Below are 18,275 nucleotides of genomic sequence, written 5' to 3' on the forward strand. Positions count from 1 at the left end.
TCGAAGTCAGTCGCGATGTACCGTCGAATTCCCTACAGAATCTGTAATACATTGCAACATCCAGCGGTTTCTCTAGCCTATTAGAACGAGATCAGCGTATGATTCGCGAAGAGATCGTGTAGGGAAACCGATGAAGTCATCGGACACAACGCCCTGAATTCGTCGTGGGAGACATGCAGAATGTAGCGGATTCGGTGTATGCTCTCGGCTGTATTCGTAACACCGATTTACTGGGAGCAGCGGCTCCGTGGCACAAGTTCCGACATTAAATCATCTAGGGCATATTTGTCGGCTTCTAAATGGAGCAGGTTAATCTTCCACACCGTCTCTCTTCTCAACGAGTCCTGCCCTCCTCAAAAGCTCCCACGGACCGGACGAAAGAATCGAGCTCTCGATAGCTCCTCGCGAATATTGTCCTAGCCTCGTATTGTTGACGGATTCGCTGTATTCGAGCGTGGCGAGAGAGGAAGGCGTGTCCTAGTGACTTTTCTCCACTGACTAATCTCTGCGTCTCTCCATGAAACATTCGGGTGTCCACAGCGAAGGCTCATTGTTTGGACAGTTGAGCAGTGGGATAGTTGATCGATTCCACTCGTTCGAATACAGGCATCGCGAAAGGATCCGAAGTGTCGATCTCAACTTCGGTCCCCGGCCTTGGATTAACATCGAAGTAAAGTCTTAACGGAATCCACCACTCGCTCACTCCCTTGCTCACCCGAGCGGAAAGGGTGATCACGGGCCGCGAGCCAGCCTGCCAGCCAGCGTCCGTCGAAAATTTCCAGAATCGCGCGCGATCGCTCCCTGCTACGAAAACTCTCCGTACTTCGCATCATGTACCCGTATCTTGCGACCACCGCGTCGCACTGGACACCAGCCTGAATCTTTCCCCGCCGGCAGGTCGGCACCGCCGGGTCTCCGAGTCCCTCCGATTTCTGGACGTTTCCTCTTTCGATCGTTCTGGTATTCATCGATGTGAGGTGAAATGGTTCCACGAAGTCCGCTCGAATAGCTCTCTGCCGACTCCATCAACGAAGTGACGGGGTTTTCGACGCCGTGTTCGGTTCAAAGTGCTCGGAATGATCTCTCATGGGATTAGCCCGGGAACGGACGCCGTCAAGCGAGCGACGACAGAGCGACCACTGTGACAGTAATGTTCGTTGGCAGTTTCACGCAGGCGTTTCCGGAATGGCTCGTTTCAAACTCAAGGACATTTTCCGGAGAACCTCGAAGGTGCAGAGAGAGGATCGTGTAGATCTCTCGGTGGATCCTCTCGCTCAGCCGCATCTAAATGTCGTGGGCGATCACGGCCGCCGGTCTCTCGAATCGCTCGACGCAGCTGCTCTGAAGGAGGGAGCAGTCGAAATTGCATTCTCTTCCGACGGAATGTCCACAGGCAGCAACGCGACGTACATCGTTTCGAGGAAATGCGCGAGCCTCAGTGACAGTCCTAGCAGTGAGCATTCGGCGAGTCCTGTGAGTCGGGACGGTGGAGTCGGTCACGTCGCAGCCGTCCGGAGTCGGGAGCCCCGAAGTAGCCGGGAACGTGCCAACATTCACGCCATACAGATACCTTTAGTTAGTGCAAAAGTGAACGAGGATAGGCGTAGGACGGTTTCGAAAAAAGAAAGCAACAAAAAAGTGAATTTTTTCCGCGGATTGGCACAGAGACTCAAGCAGCACACGATCAGTCGCGGTAGCCGCGGAACACTTTCACTCGTGAGTGATAAGAGACGCAGGAATTCCATCGGTTGCGAATCAACAAGGTCCATTTCATTCACCCGGCCCCCGCTCCGAGGGACGTTCAGTGGAGTGCCATCAATAGATTCAACGAATTACATGAACAACAACAATGTCAGCAGCTGCGACAACAACAATCGCGGACCCAACGCTGGACCCAATGCCTGCAGAGGACTTCGAGTCCCCTTCAGCTTCAGTGACAGTCATCTGGATCACGCACCGGACTTTGAGGACGATGATTTTGTCTACCTCGATAGTCATGGCAGTACTCTAGAAATAGAGAGCGAATCGGCGTCTCCCGAGATCAACCCCGGCTACGAGAGTGTGTACAAAACGAGGAGTTTGGAAAACATCATGCCTCCGACGCCGCTCAGGCGACACCCGGGGTGGAAACGTTACTCCGAAATCCCTCCACTCTACGAACACAAAGCATTTATGAGCATTCCATCGCCGGTGGCCGAAGAAAACACTCCGAGGTCCTCAGCGGTCCTCGGCGTCGCAAACCCCTTCGAATTCAAGTCCGAAAACTCAGATGCCGATTCGGACGATGCAGACAAAAGGAGTTTGATGAGCATGGCGGACGCCCAGGTGATCCCTGTCGGCTCGAGGTTTTCCAAGCCGGAAAATGTCGAGAGACGGAGATCGGAATCGCCTGACATGGTTTCGCTCCGATCTCCCAGAAGCCAAAAACCGCTCGGGAAGAGACGCTCTCGCACTCTGGAGATCAGTGGCCCCTTCCATCCTGTCCATGTGGAAGGATCCTTCGAACCGTCCGTTGGGCTTTTCCCCGAAGAGAACATGCGAAGGTATCGGGAGATTTTCGGCTCGGTGCCGACTGTCAGTGCGGGAAAACGCTCCCGGACAGGATCCACTACCTCTGGAAGCAAAGCGAGACAATTCGTGCGAAACTTCATGTTTTTCCCGCTGCGGAAAGCCATGTCCGAGGAATCGACTCGTTTCGGAAGAGCCAGAAACTGGGAAGAGATCGCTCAATTTAGGATGCCGAGAGCGAACACTCTGAATATTCAGCTACAGGTTCCGGGTAGAGTAACCGTATTTCTTGCGTTTCCCTTCTTAATTAGCTGAAATTCGAATCGGGAGGGATGTTGTCATGGTGGAAGTCCTTACTTTAGACGTCGCCGTGAGTCACCTGGAAGGATTCCAGTGAAAATCACCAGCTTCTGTAACACGGCTCAAAATTAACGATGCAGATCCAATAGACGCTTCGACGAGCCATTAAGGTTTTTTCCCTTTCCCAATTCCAGATATCCGTCAACAACTCAACGAACAGCTCAAATGGCTGGACACTCGGGTGGACTCTCAGGCATCGATCGTGACGGAGATCCAGGATTATTTTCGGAGACGAGCCGAAGTCGAAATCGAATATTCTAAGCAGTTGGACAAGCTAGCGAAGCAGCTGTTGCTCAAGCACAAGAGCGAAAAACCCAAGTGAGTAGTCGAGCACTGAGACTCCGAGAAGAATAGTTCTAGGATGAATTTCGATAGTCTTCAGTTCTCCGAGGCTGGATCGCCTGACCAGGAGCGCTCCCTCGCGGGAGGCAGACCACGCTCTGGTTCCATGACTCCGTTTCGATTTGAGCTGAACGTGGTCAGATCTCTGATCCGTTGACTCAAGTGTATGCTGCAATGCATCTGAGAAGTGCGTCCGGAACTTCGGCCGTAGTTTTTTGAACTCGCACGGGGACGCTGCGACAACATATACCTGCTTGTGGCAAGAAAAATATAAAGAAACAGGAATGATCGGCTCAATCGTCTCACAATAGCCGAACACGATGCCAAGGACCTTCGGCCGGGCCGGCCAAGAAAGAGCAGAGAAGAATCTCATGGGAAACGGATGGTGCAAATTTATGAAAATTTATTTGCCGTAACGCACTGGGAACATCTTTGTAAGGGGCGTTCATGTGACGTTTCTCATTCGGCTTGTATAATCCTCGTTTTCACGCAATTGTAGGAACGCTCCGGGAACCCGGGGCGTTCAACGCAAAGGATCCAGAGGAATAGTGCGTAGATCTGTTGTATGCTACAATGTTCGTGCTCAGTTTGAGCCCAACGGTGCGCGATCTCCTGTCTCAGTCAGAAGGTGATCACACCTTGCTTTTTGCTTGAGCACGAGAAATGTTTAATTCAATAGCATCGATATCTGCGAGTCAAATCGATCCCGAATCATCGTATGTTTCACTTTCTGGGACTTGCTTTCCACCATTGTTGACCCAGAGGCTCCATCACGATGCATGGGGCTCAAGTTCATAATAGAGGTGAACCATGTACGAATACACGGTGTCCGAATCGTTCTTCAACCAGCTTAAGCGAAAGGGGTAGAAGAATGGTTCACTAGCACGACGGCGGGTCCTTGAAAATCCTATTCCAAGACTGGAATATCGCATCACAGCTTGCGCTCGTTCGCTCGCAGCATTTGGAACCGCCTTGATGTGCGTGGAATTGTCAAGAAAATGTGGGATGGTCTCCGAGAAGATTTCAGTCTTCCAGCGTCGATCATAGTCCGTGCGCACGCGCTGATACTTCTGTTCGCGCGACGCGGCTCGAGGCGTGTGGTTTTCCATCGCTTTGCACATCGTTTCGCGGGAACTCGAGATGGAACTCCCGTTACCATCGCTCTTGTGTTCCCGATTCTCGTCCTTTCCAGCTTGAATTAGGAAACGATTGCTCTTCACTCTTCCGATCCGTCGAAACTCAACCCGGAATCTTCGACTGGGTATTTCCGAAAAGCTAGCTCTCTGCTCACCGAACAATTTTCGTCGGAGAAGATCATCGAAAGTGAGGAGGGGAACGTTCATTATAACGTGCCTATGTGACGCGAAGTTCGTATGATCGGACAAGGCTTCACCTGTCAACCCCGCTCGACAGCGCTCGTCAAGAAATCGGAATTTAAAAAGGGAGAGACGATTTCTGGCCACGGTTGACTAGCATTAATTCTTGTAATATGATAATGACAATAACAACTGCTCCAGATGGAGTTTACGGTAGCCTTCGTGATGTGTAACTATCGGCCCGTCATTCTTCCGATTCGAAGTTTCGTGGTCAGCGTTGACCACTTCAGCACGGAGTTACGAGGAAGGCCAAGGAGCAATCACGGCTTACCCGATAACATTCTCGGCGTGTAAATAAATAACCGCGTCTCTGAACAAATAGTGGGTGAGCTTCAAGCCGCCGTGGACATCAAGTTTACAAAAAGATGAATTTCATAGCCATGTGGATCCAGCCATCGACGTCTCTTGCCTCCGGCGCGGGAGAATGAGATCTTTACCGTGAATTATCCTTTCAATTACGCGGCTTTTGATAACCTTCAGTGATGGCCCGTGAGAGATGGTAGATTGCTGAGAGGATTCGTCCGCGGTTCACGAGTGATTGTATTGATCAAAATCAGGATGGGGTCCGTAGAAAAGTGTACGGCTTCCGTACGAACATGGCCACAGTAGCGGGGAAGTGGCTGTACTGTGAAGGACGCTCAGCCGCGAATTCGAATCACGACATCTGTCTCATTTGTTTTATTTCTTTTTCTTGAGCAGGCGGGAGCAGTGGCACCTTTTTTCATCGTATCAATGTTGGCTCCAATTGATCAACACGACTCGGAAACAAAGCAGCGACCATGCCAAGGTGAGTGCGATCGTGAGACGGTGTATACTTTCCCGCTCTTCCCCCCCCTCTGTAATACTTCCTCTTTTCAAGCTGTAATTCGCTGCATTTCCCTTTTCCTCGAGTCGAACGTATACGAATTTCCCTTTTCTGGACTCCACACAGAAGTGAATTGGTTCTACAGCGATCCACGACTGCCAATCCTCTATCATCTATTGCAAATGTCGGGTTGCGCCCCTCGCGGCTGACAAATACGGTTTTGTTTCTTTGGCACGAGAGAGTCATCCCCGAGGATTTGCCCGTTTTCCATTTCTGCCCGGCACCGTCAATCATCTGATAACTATCTCCCGGTGGTTCGGCTCCCCCTCCCCGACTAGCGAACTCCTGTTCAGTCTTGAAACGAGCCTCTCGAATCGGTGAAATTTACGAGAACAAAAGAAATTCGATATTGTGGCAGAACGATTTGTGCTGTGTAAACACGTCACGATTCCGTGATCGAATGATTGTTAACAATTTTCACGTGTGATCATTACCCAATCGGTTTGCGGATACCGTCCGATTCTGATATACACAATCGATGAATCCGATGACTATGGCACCCTCAGTCCAAGCATAGCGCCAGGATGTTCCTGTTGACATTCCTTCCGTTTGATTTCCTCTCGATTTTTTCCACGGGCGACTCCTCTTTAGATTCCCTCCACCCTTCCTCGATGGTACCTAGTATCGTGAAGTTTGCTCGGATGAACATCCCAGAGATCGCAATTCGGAAGCCGAGCATATCTTCATTACTCATCGAAGAATCATCTTCCTCCCTTCGGAACATTTCTCCTAACTACTTCTTCATTCGTCAAGGTGGCTGAAGTGTACCAGAATCATCTGACGGCCCGGCTGCTGCACGCAGCTGAAGATGTGCAACGGGTGTATCGGAAATGCCGCAACATCGGAATCGATGAACACGAAGAACTGCTCAAAATTCTGCACGAACTTCATACGGTGAGACCTGCTATGCCGAGCGAATTAGTCTTTGATTTTGATTCGCTGGAGTCAGTAGGATCCGACGAAGCAGAGAATTCCGCCGTCGCGTCGCTGAGATCGTGGGATATTGACAAGCTGTCATCACATCGGTTATGGAAACGATTCAAGCTTCGATTCCCATAGGCGCATACCAGAAAGAACTCTTCCTCGAGAAATGTTAATCGCGTAGATGTAAGACAGAACGGCCTTTTTCGGGCAGCGTAAAAAGCTGAGGATCATGAATACCCGACTGATGTCCCTCAGACTGAGCGACTTACCGAGAGCGACGTGGCATACCGATAAATTTGAGAAATTCCTGAGGGTATCGGAGCTTGCTTTCGCCGGGCGCAACGATGTCACTTGCGCATCTTTCCGATGGAGTTTCAGGAATGCGGCGAGGGTCTTCATGTTCATTCAGATCCCTCAGAAATTCGACAGACTCATTAAGCTGAACTTTTTTCATACATATCCCACACGTATTCTCGAACTGCTGTAGCCCCATATCGCAAATCGCAACCGATCCCCGATTTTTGCGTCTCGAATTCGTTGGGATGAGATTCATCGGATCGATCCGTCTATAATCGTTTCGTCGAGGCGTTGTCTTCCTATTGGAGAAATTCACGACACGACGTCGACTCTCGTTGATGACGCCGTTTCTGTTCTGGATCATCCCCAACATATTGCGTCATAGCGTCACCATGGAACGCGCGCCTAGGCGTCGCATTGCGACGTACGCTCACAGACAACCAATAATTTCAAACTGCTTTACGGTTCACGTATAGCTCGCCCGCCTCCATAAGTTAAGCCCATCGCTTCCCCAGATATTCGATAGATCCGAGGATATCATAATCCTGGAGCTCCTGTCTCTTTCGCTGAGGGAGTCGAATGACTCAGTCAGAGCCGACAGGATCGAGGAGCGATATAAGAAAATACAATACGCCTGGGGACCAATGCGGAAATAGATTTTCGACGAGACCAGAAAGAAAACTCTGAATCCGAGTCCCACGCGCCAGGTTCGATGATAAATGCTGGCTAGCCAGACGGATCGTAAGGGGTCTTTAGAAACACCAGAAAAGCTCCGAAAGGACCATCGAAGAAAATCCCGTGCCAACAGAAAGCGTTAAATGCTCCTCTCAGACTCCCTTCCCGGGAGTGTTGATATCAGCTTTTCATTTCTTTGTGCAGAGAGCGACAAAGTCCAAGATGAAGGGGAAAGCTTGCGAGATCTGGATTGAGAGGCGCGGATCTTGCGGATTCGATCCTGCTTACGTCAATCCTTCGGAGTGATGATCGGGATAACTGGGAATTCGATGGACTTACGGACCCCGGTCAAGCAAGACGCGTGAAAGGGGTGGTACATCCGTGAAGACGGTCCGTGGATGAGGAGTTACGAGTCGGGCGTTGTTGATACAAGAACCGTAGAATCGTCAAAGCTCTCCTCTATTGTTTCCGATCCGAAATTAAATACACAAGGTTTGCCACCACAACCCACGCTCGCTCGACGAATGGCATTTATTGAAGTGACGTCTATAAACATTCATCCCGCCAGCCAGGCGCTCGCTCGCTTTCCCGCCGGTCGACGGAAACTCATAACGATGTCTAACCACGGATTCGTAGACGTATCTTCCATCCTTCTCCGCAGTGAGCTGTCGCTACGCAATCACGCAAACGTGTCGAATAATTCTGAATATTCTTATTGAATAGTATTTCTAGAATTTCTCCACACCAACTCAATCCGGACATGGAGCCAGTGATCCCGCTGTCTCGATTCGACTCCGAGAGGAGTATCCAATGATCTTCCCCACTGAAGCCCTCGTCTTGATTCCAGACAATGAAAACCTACCATTCATACTGGGCTCTGGAGCAACAAGCAGCTTCGAAACTGGCCGTAGTCGAGACGAATCTCAGCAAACTCGAGCAAGGTCTTCCGAAGGACAAAGTCGCGAAATCGAGGAGGTAAGGCAAGAGGAAACAGAGAAAGATGATGGAGCGAGATCACGCACAATAATTCGAGCACTATGATCGTCAAAAAAAGCGCAGTTCGTTCTATCGCAGCGTCTCTCGTTAACCGAACGAAATCCCCGAAAGCCAGGGAGACGCTTAGCGAAAAGTCTTTTTTTTCTCGTTTCGGTTTCGCTCCTCAAGCAGCAAATTGGCGGCTCCATCTGTCACCGCACACTGTTTCCCATTTTCCGCCATCAATATTTATTTTGACAAGCAGCTCAGGCTCAGGCTGATTCAAACAACTGCCGCTGTTCTGGTCGTACTTTTTTTCTGGTCTAAATTAGCTTTTCTTCCGTCCCTATCCATCTAGATATCGTCTGCTCAACAAAGAACGGCAGAAACGCTGGGACAAGGGCGAGGAAGCACGCGTCAAGGCGCTCAAAGCACGCAACGATTACGTACTATGCGTGGAAGCCGCGAACGCGGCTGTACAGAAGTACTTCGTCGACGATGTCTCGGATCTAATCGACGCGATGGATTTCGGTTTCCACACGAGTCTTTCCCGATGTCTACTCATGTACAATTCGACGCTAGAATGTCAATACAAATCGCTCAAGGGAAGTCGAGACGCAATGAAGAAGTGCTTGGAGACGCTCGACTCGCGGGCCGACAAACAGAAGTTTCTCGAGAGCTACAACACCGCGTTCATGGCGCCGCCGAAATTCGCGTTCCAAACCCACAAGGGCGACGTGTCCCCGATGAAGGTCGTCAACGTGGAACGGGCTCAAGTTCAAGTCGAGGACGCTATCTTCGAAGATATGGAGCAGAGATTCCGCCTACTACAGAACCGCCTCACCGATCTAAAGATCGAAAACGAGGAAGTTTGGAAAACGTTAGAGACGGCCGAGAAGACACTCATGAACATGATCGAGTCGAGGGACTACGACATGTCTCCTCACTTCGACTCGGGCTCCGATCAGCCGCAGGTTTCGATTCTCAATTCGGCGGTTCCCTCTTCCATCGGCGGACATTCGATGGAATTCAAAACGAGTCTGCAATCCAATGTAATTCCCAAAACGCCTGAAACAGCTGCAATCAAGCTCCGGGCGGACAAACAGGAAACCGAGGATTTCTACTTGGAGAAGTTCCGGGAGTATTCGACTCAATGCTCAATCATCTCGCGTCTCCAAGCGCGGTACGACTGCATGGAGAACGCTCTGACGAAGAATTCCGGAGTCGAGAGGGCACGAAGTAATTTCGGTGCAGTGGGGCCACCGAAGCGGCCTCGAAGGAAGCGAATCGGACGGCAGGCCGTAACCGGGCAGCCGAAACTTTTCGGGGGCAGTCTAGAAGAATACGCTGAGGCCACCAATCAGGATATTCCGCTGATAATCCGGAGCTGTATCCGAGTGATAAACCTCTATGGGCTCCATCACCAGGGAGTTTTCCGCGTTTCGGGATCGCAGGTCGAGATCAATAACTTCCGCGAAGCTTTCGAAAGAGGTGAAGATCCGCTGGCGGATATTTCAGATGCGTCGGATATAAATTCCGTGGCGGGGGTCCTGAAATTATATCTCAGGGAGCTCCGCGAACCACTGTTCCCCATATTCTTCTTCGATCAACTGATGGAAATCAGCCGTAAGTTCATCTCCGCGACTCCTCTGGGCAAGTTTGTTTTTCGAAGAGAAGAGCCCGCTCCTAAAATTTTGGTTAGTCATGTCAGTCGAACCGATGCCCAATTCGATTTCTTTCGCAGAGTTGACATCGAAGGAACGCGAAAAAGAGTTCGTCTCGAGGGCGAAGGATGTCGTGAAGAGGCTCCCGAGACCTTCGTTTTCGGTGCTGCGTTTCCTCTTCGCTTTCCTAAACCAGTGAGTTCGGTTCCGCCCCCCTCCCACGGTGGGAAGACTTTGCGGCATAGAATCCGGCTGGACCGGTTGGGGATTTCAGCCAGCGTTTGTGAAAGTGAACATTCTGTTTTCAGCTTATCCGAACTGAGCGACGAGAATATGATGTGTCCGTACAATCTGGCGATTTGCTTCGGTCCAACCTTACTGCCCATCCCCGAGGACAAGAACCCGGTGCAGTACCAGCCGCTGGTGAACGAGCTGATCAAGGGTCTAATAATTCATCAGGAGGAAATTTTCCCCGCGTCGGAATACGGCGGGATCCTGTATGAGAAATACATTAGCTCCTCAGAAGATCAGCCTCCTGAAGATCTAGACTCACCGTCGGACGTCTCTCAGACTAACATCACTCTCGAGACTGAGGAACCTCTGAATAACACAGATGGTATGGGCATCAGGGGGTTGGCTTCATAAAGTTTATCGACAACGATCATTCTGGAAGATTCACAGAGGCAGGCTCGCGTTCGTTCAAATATCCCATCCCTTCCAGATGATCTAGTCAACGACGAGCCCGAGATCTCAATGAATTTATTTGGGAGTAAGTTGATTCGAGTAAGATCCAGCCGAATACGCCGTGACGGAGTGTGTGTGGGGCTTCAGCAGGAGCCGAGAATATGTACGGGGGCCGCCACCGTGTGGAAGTTCGGTGTGCTCAAGCTTCTTTCAAAATCTTACAGAAGAAGACGTTCTTGAAGTTGTCGCCCAGTACGACTTCACGGCGCGTCATCAACGAGAGTTGTCTTTCAAAAGAGGAGACGTTATCCATCTTACGGAGCACCTTTCGGCCGATTGGTGGAAAGGCTCATTGAGGGGACAACAGGGTCTCGTGCCTGACAAATACATCATGCTCAACATTAGGTGAAGATCATCGTGTTCCGACGGAATATGAGATATCCTGAACACTTGCCCCCTCTAACGAGGAATTTCAATCGGAAGGGTTCAATGATATTCGTGGATTCTAATTGGCCTCCTTCGATAGGGACGAAAACCGCGAAGGCTCTCAGAAAGACAAAACGTCGTCATCGTCGGACAGCCTCGGTTCACCGGCTTCGCAACGAGAGCTTAACTCTGCAACGTCGACAAAATCAGCGAACTCGCCTGACGGAAGTATTTCGTCGCTCACGGCAGAACCTCGCTTTCGGAGGAGATCTCTCAGTCCCAGCTCGACCGGTACGAAGAGTTCCACGGTAGACTCGGTGTCGAAAAACATCTTATCCATCGGTCACGAGACCGCACCGTGTAGACTCTGAAGAGATCTAGGGGCGAAGTAGCTCCCTCCGCCTCGCCGATCATAATTCAGGGTCGGCACTGTATAGCCTCCCGTAGATTGGCGGATGACTCGGGAAAGATCACTCAAGTCTCCCCCCGTATGATGTTGGAAAAAATCCAAATGAGAGATCTGGTTCTGCAGTCCTCATTATTGTACATTACGTCCTGCGATCTTCCTAGCGGGAGCCGACGCTGCTCAGACAGGAAGATTTGTAGGTAGAGGATCGTTCACGTCTAGAGTCAAGATCGAAACGAAATAAACGTATCCCAAAAATCCCCTCTCGATTCAATGCTTGATTGAAAGAAAATAAGACGCTTTCGAAAGGAATCTTGGGATGCCATTCCATCTCCGTATTGATGCTGCGATCGAATTATGGGACGTTCGTAAATCAACGGATCGATCGGAAGGAAATATACTCGGAAAGAAATCACCTTTCAACTTCCCGAGTATCTCGAGGAAGAAGAGTCCTTCCGACGAACATCTGTCCAACCCGACAGAGCCTTTTAGCTCGAGGATAGCTTTCAGAATGTATCTTCAAATGCAGGTCGAGTCGATTCGAAATCCAGCCAAGAACCGCCTTTCTCGGTCAACGAGTGTTTTCCGATCAGATTGTTTCGATTTGCTGAAGAATGTTCTCGGGACCCCGGCTGAGTCTCCTCCCCACGATTGCGTAGCTCCTCCCAGAGGCTGAATAGATTGACTCATAGGCTTACGCTTGAGTTCGATGACGGTGCTTGACGCTTCGCAAGAGAGAGTCGAGCCTCCAGATCTTGTGTGTCTAGACTAATCAGAATGTCACTGCTGCTTGTGATTAACACTAATGCGAGCTTTCCGAATCTTCAGGAGATCGTTCTCCTGGACAGACTGGCTCTGCTACGATGTCCTTTAAACGGCGGTTGAGAGCTACCGCAAGCGTAGGTGATGCGACCGGTGACTCGTCCTCGTCACCAACGTCCTCGCTGGAGGAAGGTTCACCACTGTCAGGTAAGTCGTCGCTTCCAGGAATCCCCGAGGCACTTCTATATGTAACGATTGGCTGGAAATGAATATCTCTTCGTGAGGGAAATCCGAAAGCTTACTCTATCAGATATAGTCAGTTCTCTTTCCAACTATCAGATATTTTTCAGGTGCTATTTCCCGACTTCGTCGGCAGAGTCCTCTGCGAGGCCATCGGCAGCCGACGGTAACTCCGCAGAGGCGGGGCATTCACGGAGATTTCGAGTCGAGCGCGAACTTGGCACGGGACCTTTCGGAGGCGTTGAACGACGTTATAAATAACCTTAACGTTGTCGATGACCAAGGATCCGAACCCGAGGCCGCCGTCGAGCGACCCGCTACAGCCGATGTACCTGTGGTTGTGAAATCGTTGAAGAAAGACGCTCCGGACCTTGTTCAGGACCTGCCGCCGGCTTCCGGGGGATCGTCGGGAGGCGAAGACGACGTGGATAACGTCGCGTCGTCGAAAATTACAGATGCGGTATTCGTGGACAAGGTCCCCGCTAGCACAAATCTTTTGACGACAGAATCTCGATCCCAAAATCTCAGTACTGCCGAACGTTTTGCGATGACAAATCAGTGTACGATGCGCAAAGGATCACCAAGGTAAGATTCTATTGAGTGGTTCGGGGGAATCGGAGCTCGATCAGGATGTTTCGATTCAAAGGGGCCTGAGACCCATGAGTTCAAGTCTCGGGGTTTCTTAAAGAATCATGGATTTTCAGATCTTCTGCTCGGAGCGGCACTCACGTCGTCGTGTTGAAGGGATCGACGTCTCCTTCAACATCGCCCCAGTCCAATTCCCTGCAATGCACACCACAAACCAACGGGAACTCCGTTCGACGGAGCTCTTGTGGGAGCGTGTCCCCGGTCCTCTCGATCACCGGACAGTCCCCCTCCGTGCAAAAGCTCAAACGAATGTTTTCCGAGCCGGACAGAACGCAGACACCACCGTTGAGTCCAAAACCGGCTCTGAAAGCGAAGCCGGTCACCTTGTTAAAACTCAATAGTCGGAAGCACCCTCCAGTATCACCTCGAACGACTCCTCCGAAAACTCAAGAGATTCTCAAAGAGAAGTCGCCCCTGGAAAACGAACTGATCGTGCGGGAATACAGGCAGACTTCCTGCTAGATGCTAGATTTGTCAATGCCAACGAAAGAGATCCTCTAATATATGATGTTTCCGAATGTATAAGGCAAAATTAGCCACGAGAGAAGGAACCTAATGAAACTTGAGGATAGCTCACACCCAGGATGTATGTAAAGGAGGAATCTTTTTGTGAACATTTTTGAGAACAGAACCATTTAGCCCCAGAGAGCGCGGAGGAGGCATGGCGAGGATTGCGCCCTTTCTGTCGAGAAAGGATATTCAGCCGACAATCCTTGAAGCAGACTGATGTGGCCCCAAAACGTCTCTTTGAAGGGATGTTTCTCATTTTCCCGAAGGAAACACTCTTTGCGCTCATGACTGAGAACTTTCGAAATTTCACTCAAACACCAGCATGGGGGAAACTGCTGAAACTGATCTGCTGCAGCGCAGCTCTGGCGAATTAGCGGAGCCGGAGCTTTGGGTCGATGGTCGAAAAACGTAGTCTTAATTCTATCGGGAGTTATCACCAGATCCGGAAATCCGTTCCTTGTGTTCAGACGTAGGACCAAAGACTTGAATTGCTTCGATGTTTTCGAGTTGGCTCGGATTTCAATTGCCAGGTAGTTGTATCGAGCTTGAGATTGAAACAGTCTCGGGAATCTCAAGCGTACATGACGTTGCCCTCGGGGGCTACATTGTAAATTTTATGCCTTCCGTATCATATAGCGCAGTGCGCACTCGAATGTCTCCGCGAAATTGTGCGCTTTCGATCTGAACGGTGAGCTGGCATTTTCACCGCGATCGACGCGATCAGAGGGATTGGTGAGGATGTATTCACTAGAACAAATACATGAATAGGACTATACATAACGTCGATGATATATTTTTTGCATACAAAAGTACTCGATTGTGAATCGATTCATCGGATTTCATAAGGAATAAATCGTTTAACTGTAATTCCCTCTTTTGCCGAAATTCACAATTCAGACATGATTACCGCTTGCGCGGATTCTAGGGAGAACGAACCATGGGAGTTCCACAGAATCCAGTCCAGGATTCGAGGTTTTGGAGTGAAGCCAGGAAAAGAGGGAATCGGGACCAGAAACTTTTATCATACGCGACACGAGCGCCTTCAACAGAATTGCCAGAAGGACGAGAATACTGCTGGGAACGCCGGCCTTGCGGAAAGTCGCAAGGTTGTAGGAAGCGAACCGATCGCTCCGGTGCTAACACCCGGAACATATCGATATGTAAAAGAGATGAAAATATATTAGTGATAGTATCTACAGCAATAAGGGATACCACTTCGAGCTGCTTTTTTTCGAGAACGCTGAGCTGCGTGCCATGCCTAAAATTCCTTGAAATTAAATTAAACCTCTGTTTCTCCGACGCCAATCCACGGAAGAGTTCCGATGCGTGTTGGGATATTCAGATTGCTCCGAACGAGCCATACAACCGCCGAATAGTATCACATCTAACCGTACGAAGGCTTGTTGCGACGCTTCGAGCCATTGTCAGAGGTTGTACGCTGCGAAGCTTGCTCGACGGCCGGCCGCAAGACACTCTGATCTATGGCAGCGGTAGCGTCGTTGAATCCGGCGTTGTGATCTCCTTGTTGGGCAGGCTCGGTGGTTGGGGCGCTGAGGCGTCCGGACACGGGACTCGCGGGCGCATACGCAACAGCTGGAACGCGAGCGGCGGGAGCAACTAGACGAGCAGCTATGGGAGGTTGAGGACGCACTGCGCTTCGAAGCGGCGCGGTGTACGTGGAGGGAGCCGGTGCGCTGTACGTGGAGGGAGCCGGTGCGCTGTACGTGGAGGGAGCCGGTGCACTGTACGTGGAGGGAGCCGGTGCGCTGTATGTGGAGGGAGCCGGTGCGCTGTACGTGGAGGGAGCCGGTGCGCTGTACGCGGAGGGAGCTGGTGCGCTGTACGTGGAGGGCTGGCTGTATGGAGAAGATGAGGAGGACGGGGACGAGGAGATGTAGGAGGATTGACTGTAGGAAGGAGGGCTGTAGGCAGGCTGAGTCTGTCGAGCGGACGCTCCTTTGAACGCGTAGTTTGCCGACTGGATCTGGCGTTGGTACTGCTGAGTATATTGGATGGCGGCCTGTTCACCGGTCAGAGCAGAAGACTGAATGGTCACGTCAGCGGGATTTTTCGATTCAGTCCCGAGCTCGTTGGTGACGATGTCGGCGCGGTATCCTCTCTCATCAGCGGTGTATCTGTGAACATTCGAGAGGAGCTCTGTGATCGCCGACGGGATCGTCATCCGAATCTCGGCATTTCAAATGCAGCAATGGTGAAATCAATAGCAAAACCCCCCGCCACTCGGGGATCCAGAATCGGCTCAACGTAGATCAAAGATAGCGAGAACTCACTTTACAACTCGGTTGCGTCCATCGGCCAATTGGATCGTGTACTCGCCGGAAACTCGCCCTTGGGCATCCGAGCTCGCGCTGTGGGAGTGTGAGCCATCTCCGTCCTCGGCGGTGTAGGAGAACGAATAGGGTTCGGCGGTCGGAAGGGGTTCGTACACTTGGTTCGGCCCGTAAGCCGCTGAAATCCGAGCGGAAGAGCGGCCATCGGGTGCGTATGAGGTCGGTTGAGGTCTCCCGTAAGAAGAGGATTTCACCGCGTTGTTTGAGTAAGTCTGAGGGGTGACAGGTGCGTAACCCTGAGTGGGGGCGTAAGTTTGGACTGGTGAATAGCTCTGTACAGGAGGTTGGTATCCATTGGTGGTCATAGTTTTGGCTTGATCCGGAACGTAGGAAGAGGGATATGTCGATTTGGTATCGACAGAGCCGTAGCTCGGTTGATACGGGACGTTGTTGACGGCGTTGTTATTGACAATCGCCGCGGTTTTGGTATAAGAATCCTCGTCATAATCGTCTCTACCGGCCGCTGGCCTTCCATAACCAGCGAAAGCTACGCCGGCAGCTGCGGCGGCTATGATGAAGGCGCGCTGTAAGGTAAAGAATATTGAGCTGCAACTCCCTGAGTTCCGATCCCGAAGGCACTGGAATCGTCCTGCACTGAACGGATATCAGATATTCTGCGGTTCGAAACTCGGAAAAAAACTCGCAATCAGCCGTGCTATTTTTGTTCACTTGAGCACTTCCTGTGGCGTACAATTTGTCACATTCTCTCGTCGAGTTCAGAGTACTCGAGAGCACGAAGCGTACCATGTCAGTTGCTAGAGGAAAGATGTTCGGCACTGAGTGATCGTTTGCTGTACGAAGCACGCTTTTTTATATTCTTTCGGGTGTACGGCACTCCTGGGATCCCCTCTCCTCGCGGTTGACAACTTCTCGCGGGTCAGAAGAATCCAAGGAAATACATAGCTCTTAGTATGAAGATGAACAGAATTTCATCATCAACAACAACAAGAACATCATCTACTTCATCAGCTGACAGAGTGGAGAGGAACAACGGACTACCGACCGCTAATGAAGTGTTACAATGAATGCTGAACGGATACGTCTGTGAACGCCATGATCTGGAAATATTCTGCGATAGCTTATTTCTTCGGTCGAGTTCGAACGGCTCGGGGGTTCTCGCGGGATTTCCCAGTTCGATGCTAGGAATCCGAGAGGTCAATCGCGTGAGTTAGACCTCGAACCACTCATAGAGGGAGTCGGATAAGCCGAATAGTTTGGCTTATATTCGATATTATATATTCGATACAGACGCAAAGAGCTCATCTTCTTCCAAGGTCATTGAGATTCTCTCTCAGACTTCTAGTGTACATTCTCAATACTAAAACGCATTCCTCGATCTCCTGGAAATTGTAGAGGAGATAAGAGGCAATTATAGTGAGCATTTCTCGACATTCATGGACTTAGCTAGGGCCTCTGCTTTTGACACGCCCCCTCCAGATCCTTTTGAGATTTTATTGCGATAGATTGTGACAGCATGTGCGACCCCTGATAACTAGCCAATTTTCGAGGGCCGTTTCGACCGAGTAACCACGGAAGCGATCGCCCTGAGGAGCCCCGATAGAAGTGGTCCGTTTGCGCAACCGATTGCACGAGACATGCCGAATCAGTTCAGCGAAAGATTTACAGCTCGGATAGGGATCAAAAGTTTTGATGGCATTTGAGGCGTCGTTCTTATTGAAACGCGTAGTGCGTCCGGGCCGTGGACATGATTGACCTCGTCCGTCAGAAGATAGGATAAACGTCAGGAAACGCGCCGTCCGACACCGGTAGGAGACACCGCGATGTCCGAAATACCTCGCTGGACGACACTCACGCATATGTATGGACCCTTCGATGGACAGCGGATATTCCGTCGAGCCTATAAATTGCTTGATGCAAGTCATGCACGTCTGCCGACTCATGTCATATCTCTAGTGGATCGTAACGTCTAGCTCATACTTCGGTTTGGAAATCGAGAAAATCGCGGGCCAGGATCCTCCCTCTCCGTTCCACCAATACCGTTGAACTGAAACTGGAGGGGGCTTCGAATCCGTCGAGGGAACGCGATCCCTCTGCATTTCCCCCATATCTTCAATCCATCCCGATACTCGATGCGAAGATGGAGACGCGGAGAGAATAAGAACATTGAGTCTCAAGTTTGTTTCTGTATCACGCTGTATGACACTGTCGGTGGCGTCGCCGTCTTTGACGTGGGCGACAGACATCCTGGACCAGGGCTCCAGAACAGAAGAATCCCGGACGCTGAGGACAAGGCTGGGAGAC

At 50.7% G+C, this 18,275-nt stretch overlaps 1 protein-coding gene across 1 annotated transcript; it reads left to right on the forward strand.

Annotated features, from left to right (window-relative positions):
• The first annotated feature begins 2,026 nt into the window (after nucleotides 1-2,026).
• LOC100899575 (SLIT-ROBO Rho GTPase-activating protein 1) lies at nucleotides 2,027-11,760 on the forward strand. The gene is given in 11 exon segments (XM_029112358.1): nucleotides 2,027-2,063; nucleotides 3,003-3,186; nucleotides 5,286-5,373; nucleotides 6,205-6,345; nucleotides 8,195-8,322; nucleotides 8,681-9,948; nucleotides 10,067-10,181; nucleotides 10,295-10,632; nucleotides 10,708-10,755; nucleotides 10,895-11,075; nucleotides 11,197-11,760. Coding segments are annotated over 7 exon segments (2,346 nt in total). The 5' UTR covers nucleotides 2,027-2,063; nucleotides 3,003-3,186; nucleotides 5,286-5,373; nucleotides 6,205-6,345; nucleotides 8,195-8,197; the 3' UTR covers nucleotides 11,468-11,760.
• The last annotated feature ends 6,515 nt before the right edge of the window (nucleotides 11,761-18,275 follow it).

Source organism: Galendromus occidentalis, unplaced genomic scaffold (assembly GCF_000255335.2).
Source record: "Galendromus occidentalis unplaced genomic scaffold, Mocc_1.1 scf7180000077497, whole genome shotgun sequence".
Taxonomy (NCBI): Eukaryota; Metazoa; Arthropoda; class Arachnida; order Mesostigmata; family Phytoseiidae; genus Galendromus; species Galendromus occidentalis.